We start from the raw sequence: 11,418 nt of genomic DNA, 5'->3' as shown, positions 1-11,418 counted from the left end.
TTCCTCTAGCATAAAAAAGAAACAATAATAAAAGACTTGACAAATTGAAGACAGAGAGGGAACTATAACCTAAAAGACTACCTGACCGATTTTCCTTGCCCCTGGCCTAGTTATAAACAGAGAGCATAAAGAAAATATGCATGTTTATATATGTTTTTTATTTATTTATTTATTTATGTTGCACTGCTTTACTTTTTGCATATTTATATATTTTTCTGTATTGCTGTACAGCCCAATATGCGTTAGTTTAATTAATAATGCTATTTTATTTATCTTATTATTATATATTTCTTATTTGTGTTTTGAATATTGTTTTTAATGCAAGAATATATAACTGTACTGATTGATTCAGAGAGGAAGAAAATGTAAAGGAATTTAGTTCACTGCTGACAGATTGGAACAACTGATGTCTTACTGATTCTTTATATTTGATACTGTAACTGTGCATCAATTAAATAGAGTTAAACTAAAACTTTGGAGAACTTGGACCAAATGTTTTGTCCAGTAACTGCTGAATCTGACCTGCAGTGCTGCTGAGGTCCGGCAGACGACACTGAGACTCATCTGGGGAAACTTCTGGAAGTGTCTGAGCATCACAAGCTGCGGAGAAACAACACGGTATGACTAAGAAAACATCATTAGCTGTGTTTTCATCCCCGTTTTTATGAGCATGTTGGATTATTGCATTTAAACTGCTTAATGGAAACGCCAAGATGTGCAGAAATGTTGAAAATGTGCATAAACGTGCACAACTGATCAGAGTAAACTTTTTAACCAATAAGAAAAGATGCACTTGATCAGTCTGTGTGCTGTGATTTAGTTTCTGACAGAGGATTTGACAGATGTGTGTGTGAGGGTCTTTGTGTCATTAATGTTGGTCTGCAGATATAAATGTGTGTGTGAGGGTCTTTGTGTCATTAATGTTGTTCTGCAGATATAAATGTGTGTGTGAGGGTCTTTGTGTCATTAATGTTGGTCTGCAGATATAAATGTGTGTGTGAGGGTCTTTGTGTCATTAATGTTGGTCTGCAGATATAAATGTGTGTGTGAGGGTCTTTGTGTCATTAATGTTGTTCTGCAGATATAAATGTGTGTGTGAGGGTCTTTGTGTCATTAATGTTGGTCTGCAGATATAAATGTGTGTGTGAGGGTCTTTGTGTCATTAATGGTGGTCTGCAGATATAAATGTGTGTGTGAGGGTCTTTGTGTCATTAATGTTGGTCTGCAGATATAAATGTGTGTGTGAGGGTCTTTGTGTCATTAATGTTGGTCTGCAGATATAAATGTGTGTGTGAGGGTCTTTGTGTCATTAATGTTGGTCTGCAGATATAAATGTGTGTGTGAGGGTCTTTGTGTCATTAATGTTGGTCTGCAGATATAAATGTGTGTGTGAGGGTCTTTGTGTCATTAATGTCGGTCTGCAGATATAAATGTGTGTGTGAGGGTCTTTGTGTCATTAATGGTGGTCTGCAGATATAAATGTGTGTGTGAGGGTCTTTGTGTCATTAATGTTGGTCTGCAGATATAAATGTGTGTGTGAGGGTCTTTGTGTCATTAATGTTGGTCTGCAGTTATAAATGTGTGTGTGAGGGTCTTTGTGTCATTAATGTTGGTCTGCAGATATAAATGTGTGTGTGAGGGTCTTTGTGTCATTAATGGTGGTCTGCAGATCTCCATGTTTCCAGCTTTCCATTGTGTCAGATGTGAAATGTTGTTGTGCTGATTGTAAAAGGCCTCAGTCCTCCGTCAGTCCGTCATCACAGTGCTTCGACATTCTTCTTCTTCTTCTATTATTATTTCCTCCAGAACTGTCTTGAGCATCTGCCTGCACTCTCGTCTCACACCTCCAGAAGCCACCACATTCATTGCGTTTGGTCTTGGTCTTCTTCATTTATTAGAGAACAATAAACAGCACAGTGGAGAATCCCAACAGTGCAGCAAACTCCACTTCTCTCAGTGATATCTGTGCAGGTTTATCAAGAGGTGATGATTGTATTCTCTTTAGTTTCTCAATGACTGGAAACGCTGCTTTATTCACTAATATTTAATGCACTGTTTCAGCTTTGTGCATAAATCTAAACTGCATCTTTGAACAGAAACACAGCTATCAACTCAACTACAGACACTTATAAATCAGTTTGTAGACATGTTGACTCCTCCGACATCCCTGAACACACAAATTCTCCTGTTTTCCTGAAGCCATTACAGAAGTGTAGTTTGATTATGATTGTCTCTGTGAGAGCTTAATGACTGCTTTAATGATTCTGCTTTAATAACACTGGGCCCGCGTCTGTCTCTGGGTGCATTAAATCTGACAATATTGTCTTTAAGGAGACAAACATCCAGAGCGGAAAATCTATTCAATCTAAAGTGAAAGTTGTAATGAAAACGACCCAGAGCTGATAACACAAAGTTATAATGGTTCTTCTTATCTGAACTGATGTAAATGAGCTGATTGTGTCTATTCAATTATGCCCAAACCATAAACAAATATGCATTTATTATGTGATTTCATTATATACCTTGAGTCTCGAACTGCTCCAAAAGACTGGTCAGATCTGAAGCTTCAATTCCTGTGAACACAACACAAAACACACATATTATGATGGATGAAATGATACTTGATTATAAACTAAATATATAAATGAAGGTACACCAGAAAATGAATATAAACAGTATTCATTAAGAATATCACTAATTATAATTAAAGGTTTTGTAGTTCTGTGGAGTTTCTGCTTTTTTTTATTATAGTTTTTAAAAATTATTTACTTTTCTTGTTTATATTTTAGTTTTCAAAAAGACTAGAGTCAGACACTCTGATTCTAGGTTTTTTTATATTTACATTTAGTTTAGTAGCTATGTTCAGTGTTTTTATTTTTGCTAGTTTTATAGAGCCTCCGGGTTCCAGGTTTCTCAGTAGCAGAAGTTGTCATAGTTGGGATATCTTAGAGCGCAGTGAATGGGAGAATACAACATATATTTTTTTTACAATCTTATTTGCTCAAATAATAAATGCAAAACTCCAGGATGATGTTATAAAGACTTTCAGAAAAAGGAAAAAATAGTGTAAGACTGATGACGGCAGCGAGAGGAGAGAATAACATCAAATTGACTGTCCTGTCCCATAGACGCTGCATTAGAAACTCCTCGCACAAGCAGTAATTGTTTTTTTGTAATTTGAAGCAAAGATGATATACTACGTTCATAAATGCATATAAATAGTCATACTTAAAAAAAAATCTAAATATTAAAAACTTTCAAGGATTTAAGATGCTGATGTTAAACACATCTTAACAGGCTTGTGAAAAGGGTCCATTAAAACTGTATTAGTACAGAGACCCGGAAGGGATGTTATGGTGGGGGAAAAAATGGCTGGAAGAAAAAAAAAATGGGCGGAAGAAAAAAAAATTGGGCGGATTAAAAAGATAGGCAGAAGAAAAAAAATGGGCGGAAGAAAAAAAAATTGGGCGGATTAAAAAAATAGGCAGAAGAAAAAAAATGGGCGGAAGAAAAACAAAGAAAAAATGGGCGGAAGAAAAAAAATGGGAAGAAGAAGAAAAATGGGCAGAAGAAAGAAAAATGGGTGGAAGGAAAAAAAATGGGCGGAAGAAAAAAAATTCGGCAGAAGAAGAAAGATGGGCAGAAGAAAAAAAAATGGGTGGAAGGAAAAATGGGCAGAAGAAAAAAAAATGGGCGGAAGAAAAAAAAAATTAAAAATGGGCAGAAGAAAAAAAAGTGGGCAGAAGAAAAAAAATGGGCTGAAGGAAAACATGGGCGGAAGGGAAAAAAATGGACGGAAGAAAAAGAAAATGGGCATAAGAAAAAAAAATGGGCATAAGAAAAAAAAATGGGCGTAAGAAAAAAAAATGGGCATAAAACAAAAATGGGCGTAAGAAAAAGAAAATGGGCGGAAGGAAAACATGGGTGGAAGGGAAAAAATGGACGGAAGAAAAAGAAAATGGGCATAAGAAAAAAAATGGGCGGAAGAAAAAAAATGGGCGGAAGAAAAAAAATGGGTGAGGAAAAAAAGCTGAGAGGTTGCATATGAAGGGCGATAAACATGAGAAAATACTAAATGATAGGATGATAGCGGAATAGAATGATAAAATACGGGAGGGCTGATATGTAAGAAATGAACAGGAAGTGTTTGTCAGGAAACGCAAAAACTTAAATATATATATCCTCCTATCACTCCTTTTTTTCTCTCACCAATTGTGTTTTCTTCCACCCATTTTCCCCCACCATCACGCCCCCTCCAGGTCTTCGTATATTAGTTTTAGTCATTCCAGTACATCAAGTTAAAGTTCAAGAGAATATTCAGTTTTAGTTTTTAATTAAAGTGATAGTTCACCCAAAAAAAGTATTTATTTTAATGATTTAATTTATTAGCTGAGGATTGTCAGGGTTTTTTTGTAGATTGTGTAATGCATATGCATAACTTTAACTCAATTAGATGTATATATTTAATTCTATTAGCTTATGGTTACTGTTTAATGTCCATGTGCAACCCTAAGCATGATTAAAATACACTATATGTTCATTTTATTTAATGTTTAGGCCATATGTAGATATAAACATCTATTTTAATGCTAAGAAAAGTGTGTTTTGAACATGTACGGTGTGTATTGTTATGTTAGATCTGCTTAGATTTCAGCTAAATATGTTCTCACTTTGCCCAGCAAGCATTAAAATGGTACGACCCATTATAGAGTTTGTACTATCTATAATTTGTGTTATTGATATTAAGATTGGAGTCCCGGCTGGGTCAGCTGGCGGTTCAGTTTAAGATTCTGTGTAATCTATTTCTTTACTATTTAAACAGCTGATCGCATCGTCTTCTCTCACATCCTTCAAAGTGGATCAAATGTTATTCAGGGGGCTCCCAAACCCCCCCATAATTGACCCTGTATTATATACACATTATAGCTTCTGTAGATTAACAATAGAGACGGTCCGCTCACCGATTTCTCCACACGAGTTCTGCGTCTGCTCTTCTGTGACGGCGTCAGGCTTCAGTACAGATAATTCTGATATCGCAGCAGAGCATTTGGGTTCGACGCTCACAGGTGTGACCTCGGAGAGATCTAAATTCTGCACTTCTGCTGGAGATGGTGTTGCATCTCTGTCCTCAGTCTGCTCTTGGGTGTTCTTCAGAGGCACTAAAACTGGGTTTGGAGGATCCACACAATGATCTACATGCGTTCTGGCTGGACGTTGAAGATGTTTTGGCTCGGACTGACACGTCTGCACACTTGCTGCTTTTAATTTCAGTGCAGAATGAGCGTTTCCACTCAGCTTCGGATTGAATTTAAACAAGTCCGGGAGTTCTCTGGGAACGTCAGGAAGTGAAGGCCATTTGGTCCGATAGTCCATCCGCCTCTGCTCCATCGGCCGCTTCTTCAGCCTGAGGAGACGATACTCCTGCAGACTGAGCATTTTGGGCTTCTGAGGGGAAGTGATGTCATTTTTACTAGCGGTGATGTCACTTTTAGAATAAGTCATGTCCGTTTTAGAACAGGTTGTGTCATTATTAGAAGCAATGATGTCATTATTAGGAGCATCCTCTAAAGCTGGAGATTGTGCTAAATCAGAGTCAGACTCGTCATTATTAGCTGGAATCTCATAAACGGAGGTTAAATTATGTGCAAAGGTCACCGTCTTCTTCTTCTTGATCTGTGCTACATTAGTTTTTACTAAAGCGCTGCGTTGTGTCGTCAACTCAACACTTTTATCTGAAGACATGATGTTTTCTTCGTCGTGGCTCTGTATACTTGTGTTTTGTGGATTTGAGTCTTCGTGTTTATGTTGATCCTCGGATATAAAAGATAATGCGTTTTCCGCTTTGGACTCTTTGCCAAGCTCTGATTGGTCTAGAATGTTCTCCTCCGGTTCCTCGTAAGCCTCCACATCCACAAACTCCTCCTCGTCCTCCTCTTTAGACACGCTGGAGACCTTCATGCAGTACGGGTGCATGTGTCTCACTAATTCTGCAAGCAGCTCCAGTCTGTCTTCTGTGAACACTGGCTCGGACTCGATCCGGAAGATTCTCGTGGAATATCTTTTTGTATTTTTCTCATGGTCGTCTCGCTGTGAAAGCTCATTCTGGGATCCTGAATGGCGACGGGGTCTCAGCTGTCTGTCTGATATCGCAACCTCCTGATGGAGATAAACACAGAATAATATTGTTTATTCATTCTCATTATGATGGGCAACAGTTATAGCTGTCTTAACATGAGCTACATACAGTTAAGTCCAAATTATTCACACTCCTGTAAAACTGTAATTCTTTTAGAAATATTTTGCAAGTCATGTTTAATGCAGATTGTTTTGCCATGATGACAGCACATTATATTTTACTAGTTCATTTGCAAGATACTAGTATTCAGTTTAAAGTGACTTAACTAGGTTAATTAGGCAAGTTATAGGACAACAGTGGTTAGTTCTGTAGACAATGCAGGAAATAAATGCTTAAGAGGTCTAATAATATTCACCTAATAAATTGTTTATTCCAGCGAAATTAAATGACTTAACTTTCTCTAGAAGAGAAAATTAAGTGAAGTTTCATAAACTAATTTGGAGAGGAGCATGTGATATGATTGAGCACCTCTGGCCACTCATCTGTAATCAGTAATAATCCAATCAGAGTGATCCTAGTTTACTATAAATGGATCATTTTCTCCCTACTGTTTCTATCTTCGTTTGGAAGAATCCCCCCCTTCCACCCCATCTCCTCCTTTTCCTCCCTTTCCTACCTGATCTCGGATCTCCTGATATGCTTATCGACCGGGCGGGAGCCCTGGGCTCAAATATCTCCGAGCTCAGGGTTCTCTCCCGGGACAGCATGCCAAACCAGCTTTATACGCCAAGCATATCTAAGTGGGAACTCTTGAAATGAAAAACACTGTGAAAATTATCTTGCTCTGTTAAACACCACTTAGGAAATATTATCTAAAATAATTACAATTTCACAAACAATTCAGTCTCAGCTGTATGCGCTGATAATCAAGATCTCGACATATCATGAAAATGAACATTAGGGGTGGGAATTTTTTAGGAAACCGTACGATCCAATTCAGATTTTGAGAGTCACGATTTTATTCCAAAATGATTATTGATCTACAGTTTTTCCAATGTCTTCAGCTAATTCATGTTTCCAAATTTACATTTGAACCGGAAATGTGGTTTCCATGATTTTTCTATGATTGTAATCTCTGTTTGACAGCACCGCCATCTTAAAAATCAGTTATTTTATTGCCAAACTTGTATTCAGACTGAAAAAGTGCTGAATGTAGCATTGAAAACGCTAATAATACAGTTCTTATTGCAAAAAAGGAAAGAAGCATGGTTTTTTAGTTTGTTTATAACCTTTTTACAAGGAAATGTAATCTAAAGTCAAATGTTTATATGAAATTTATATTTGTAAATGATACTAGAACTGCTTTTAGCTCAGAGTTGCAGTAAATTAGCTTTAAAATACAGCATTTCACAATCCGTCTAACTCAAACACATTTAAGAATCCATTCAGAGTCACAAAACATCAATTTCCTCACAATATTGATATCATCATCTGTCGACCTCTACATATAACACAAGCCGATAGAAGCTACACACACACACACACACACACACACACAACTGTCTGAATCTCACACACATCTATGTTAAATTCTTCTGTCATTATATCAGGGTGTGCCAGGAACTCGCCAAGTGAGTAACTGTACATCATAACTGGATAAAGAATAAGGAAACGTACTCTTCTGGACTTTGAAGCGGCTGATTGTGAGACTTTTGGGTGTTGATTTGATGGCGGCTGTGGAGCATGAAGCAGATTCCTGAGCTGTGATGCGGGAAAAAACTGGAAAATTCAACATATGAGAACAGTTACCACATAACCAGTCATAAATGTCTATTTTTGGAAATTGGATTCACATTAAAGCCATTCATATGTGTTGCTGTGATAGGATAATATGTAGCAGAGATTAGACTTGCACAATATATTGCAAAATTATCAACATCTTGATAATAGTACATGCAATATACGTATCGCATTTGATAATTTGACCAATCAGATGGGGCCATACTATCTTTGTGTATGTATACACACTAGTGTTGTGACGATACTAGATTTCGGTACCAATCAATCCTGAAATGTTCCAAACATCTATTCCCCGCTACCATTTGAGCACGTTCTTAAACAGCGCTGATTTGCCATTGTGTTCACCTGCTCAACAGAAATGACTGTGATTGGCCGTGAAGGTCATCAGTTCACCAAACGAGACCTGGTGCAGTGCAATCTGAGCTGCATCCAACGCTTTTTAATGCGCTCACCTAACCCCACCCCTGACCCTACCAGTCACAGTAACGTCACTCACTCCATTGAGTGCACTGTGTCTGACATTGCATCGCTGAGTGATGCAATCTCAGCTTGCATCATAAAGGCTGCCTCCAGATACTATTGCACCAAACTCTTGCTGTTTACTGAGTGTAACACAGATACAGACACTGGAGTGTTTCAGAGTCACGTTGATCAGCTGCTTAGTCTATAAACTGACATATGAGTGATCCACTGATGAATCGCGGGTTTAAAACGCTCCAGTGTTCCTGTATCTGTAATTACAAACTCACACGGTGATAACAAAGTGTGTGTTTGTCCCTCACCATGTGGCCTGAACTCTTGTGCGCAGCGAATATCTCAGCGTCCGGCAGCGTGTCGAACGGAGACAGCGACTCCACATCCACACTGTCCAGGATCTCAGTCAGCGCACACAGCAGAGACGCCTCGCTCTCCACACTCTCCGTGCTCGTCTTCTCCTGAAAGATGGACAGAATGGACGGATCCAGACTGCCATGGAGAGCATCCGAGATCTTCACCACGTCCAGATCAAAGAGGTCATGCTTTCCGAAATCAGCCTGCAGGTAAAAACAGACGTGCAAAACACTGTCAGATCCAATCTCCATAATAACTCCATATTACAGTCGGGTCAAAGCTGTAAAGTCATTATGATAGGGAATTACAACAGTCCTGCAGTTATCCATGAACTTATATGACATATCTGGTAAAATGCAGTTATCTGATTAGAATTTAAGAGGATGTTCTCGGAGTTTACAAAGTAATAAACACCCTAAAGTGATAGTTTACAAAAAAATAGTATTTCCTCAACATTTACTGGGTTATAAACTTTAATATTAATGTGAAATAGCACAGAATTTTCATTTTTAAGTGAACTGTCCCCTTAAAAATGCAAAATTTCTCCATATTGTTAATTTAAACTCTTAGAAAATGTCAGTCTTTCACAATTATAGCCAAAATATCATTTACTACAATACATACTTACATAATGAAAGCTTTTAATGTTTAAGGTAGTAGCAATGAACGTATGAATGAATATACATGTGTATATGTGTATATATATATATTCTATTACAGTATACGTTCTATAACAGTAGTTTTATATGAATTGTGTGAATTTTAAGCACATAAAAACTTCATTTATAAACTTTCAGTAGTGCTATATCCAGTGTTAAATCTCAGCTGGGTATCCTAGAACAAGTTCACACAAAATAAACTCTTAATACGATTTCCTTTAATTCATTTATTAACTTTAATGAGTGTAATCGTGTGGATGTGAACACATGAATGGCTGTTCATTCATCTGATGAGTGTGAGTGAGTGTTGATGATTCAGACAGACAGGTGCGCGACAGACACGTCATCACACACACCAGCGTTATATATCTCACACACAGCAGATAATAACCTTCGCAGGCCTAAATAACTTATAATAATACAGCTATTCATTCATTTATATATGATCACTAGCAGAATCAGGTCACGTGACAGCAAAACGCCACTATTTCAAAACCATTTCATTATTATTTACCGCATAATGGCTCAAAAACACACCCAATAGCGATATAACTCAACATTATTGGTTTAAAATGCAGTTTATTAGCTTATAATCGTCCGTCAAGTTCCAGCATGTGACCGTGTTAATGCCGGTGTGTGATCATTCATACGACAGTAAACCTCAAACGTGCAGTTTAATGCCGTCACTCGAACACTTTAACGACACCGATCGATAAACCCCAGCAGCTGTGATTAATTAACTTAATTAAACAGCGCGTTTCTCGTCGTTTTTAACGCGTGTGTAAGTTCACATCCGTCTCGAGCACGCGCTCGTGTCCACGTGTTCACATGCTGAGCGTCTTTTCTACACATGATCAGCGATAAAACATCTTCATACCGACTTCTGCGGATGCATAACAGAAACACATATAAGACCTGAGCGTCCTGTGGAGCCTGTGCCGCTGTGGTGTCCGTAAAATCACACTTTAAATCCTTCAGTTTTACGCCATGCGGCGCCGCCATTTTGATTTGGAGAAGAGAGTTGCACACGAGGCGCCTCGAGGGTCACGTGGTGCGGAGGTTCCCGGGAAAATGACAGCACGAAAAAAACGGCCTTCGCTGCAGTTGCTAAGCAACTGCTCTTTGCCGCCGAAACGCGTCACCTCAGATGACGAGTTTCATGACTTTATAAACGGCGATGATCGATTTTATTAAACCGTATCATACGTATTTGATTAATTTTACATTTGTAATCATGATAATGACGGAAGACAGTGGCATCTAGTGGTCGGGTTGATTAAATATTACAGGTCAGCCTTTTCATTATTATTAACTTAACATTAGTCAAATCTCATATCGTTCATTTCACTAGTTAACGTTAATAGTACGAACCAAGACTAGACACTTTAGTTTTTTAAATAAAACTATTAATTTCGACAAATATATCAATGTGTTTAATTCAAATATTTGGCTTGTTTTCAGTAAAAAACATTTATTTAAATATTATTTTTAGTTTTAGATTTTATTGATGTATTTGTGTTGGTATATATATATATATATATATATATATATATATATATATATATATATATATATATATATATATATATATATTCCGTCAGATACAAAACCTTGCTTGAATAACTTTCCTTGTATTTTGTCCAGTGGTGGAAAGAGTACTTAAAGTCATACTCAAGTAAAAGTACCATTACTTGCCCAAAAATATAGTGCAAGTAGATTAAAAGTATCTGTTGTAAATATTACTCAAAGTATGATTATAAAGTACCTTTTTAAAAGTACTCAAGAGTAGCATTACACTGTAAAAGCTGATGTAGTTACATGCAGTTTGTGTGAAAACGTAAAATTCTGTAGTACATTTAATTATTGTTGAAGGTCATTTGGCGATTTCAGTTGGCATACAGTAAATATCCCTCATCTTCTCATCATACAGATCATGGACATCAGTAATGGAATGATTTGCTTTAATCTGAATAAGACAATAATATGATGGTGTTTACATGAGCTGCTTTTTGAATGTTTCTTTCATGATCCCGATTTATTTGATTTATCACA

General features: G+C 37.2%; 1 protein-coding gene across 2 annotated transcripts in view; it reads right to left on the bottom strand.

The window, feature by feature from the left end:
- Positions 1-10,408, bottom strand: part of LOC130237282 (peroxisome proliferator-activated receptor gamma coactivator-related protein 1-like) — a 17,327-nt gene extending 6,919 nt beyond the window's left edge. Inside the window, exons 1-6 of one of the 2 annotated variants that reach the window (XM_056468176.1) lie at positions 10,282-10,408; positions 8,659-8,910; positions 7,754-7,855; positions 4,962-6,156; positions 2,523-2,573; positions 523-600 (exon numbers count right to left, since the gene is read on the bottom strand). In XM_056468176.1, the coding sequence (XP_056324151.1) occupies positions 523-600; positions 2,523-2,573; positions 4,962-6,156; positions 7,754-7,855; positions 8,659-8,910; positions 10,282-10,368 (1,765 nt within the window). In that variant the 5' untranslated portion in view covers positions 10,369-10,408. The remainder of the gene's footprint in view (positions 1-522; positions 601-2,522; positions 2,574-4,961; positions 6,157-7,753; positions 7,856-8,658; positions 8,911-10,281) is intronic. The other variant, XM_056468177.1, reaches the window with a different exon arrangement.
- Positions 10,409-11,418: the final 1,010 nt, after the last annotated feature.

The sequence above is a fragment of the Danio aesculapii genome, chromosome 11 (genome assembly GCF_903798145.1).
Source record: "Danio aesculapii chromosome 11, fDanAes4.1, whole genome shotgun sequence".
Lineage (NCBI taxonomy): Eukaryota > Metazoa > Chordata > Actinopteri > Cypriniformes > Danionidae > Danio > Danio aesculapii.
The sequence above is the reverse complement of the archived record's forward strand: the minus strand, read 5'-3'. Positions and strand labels throughout refer to the sequence as shown.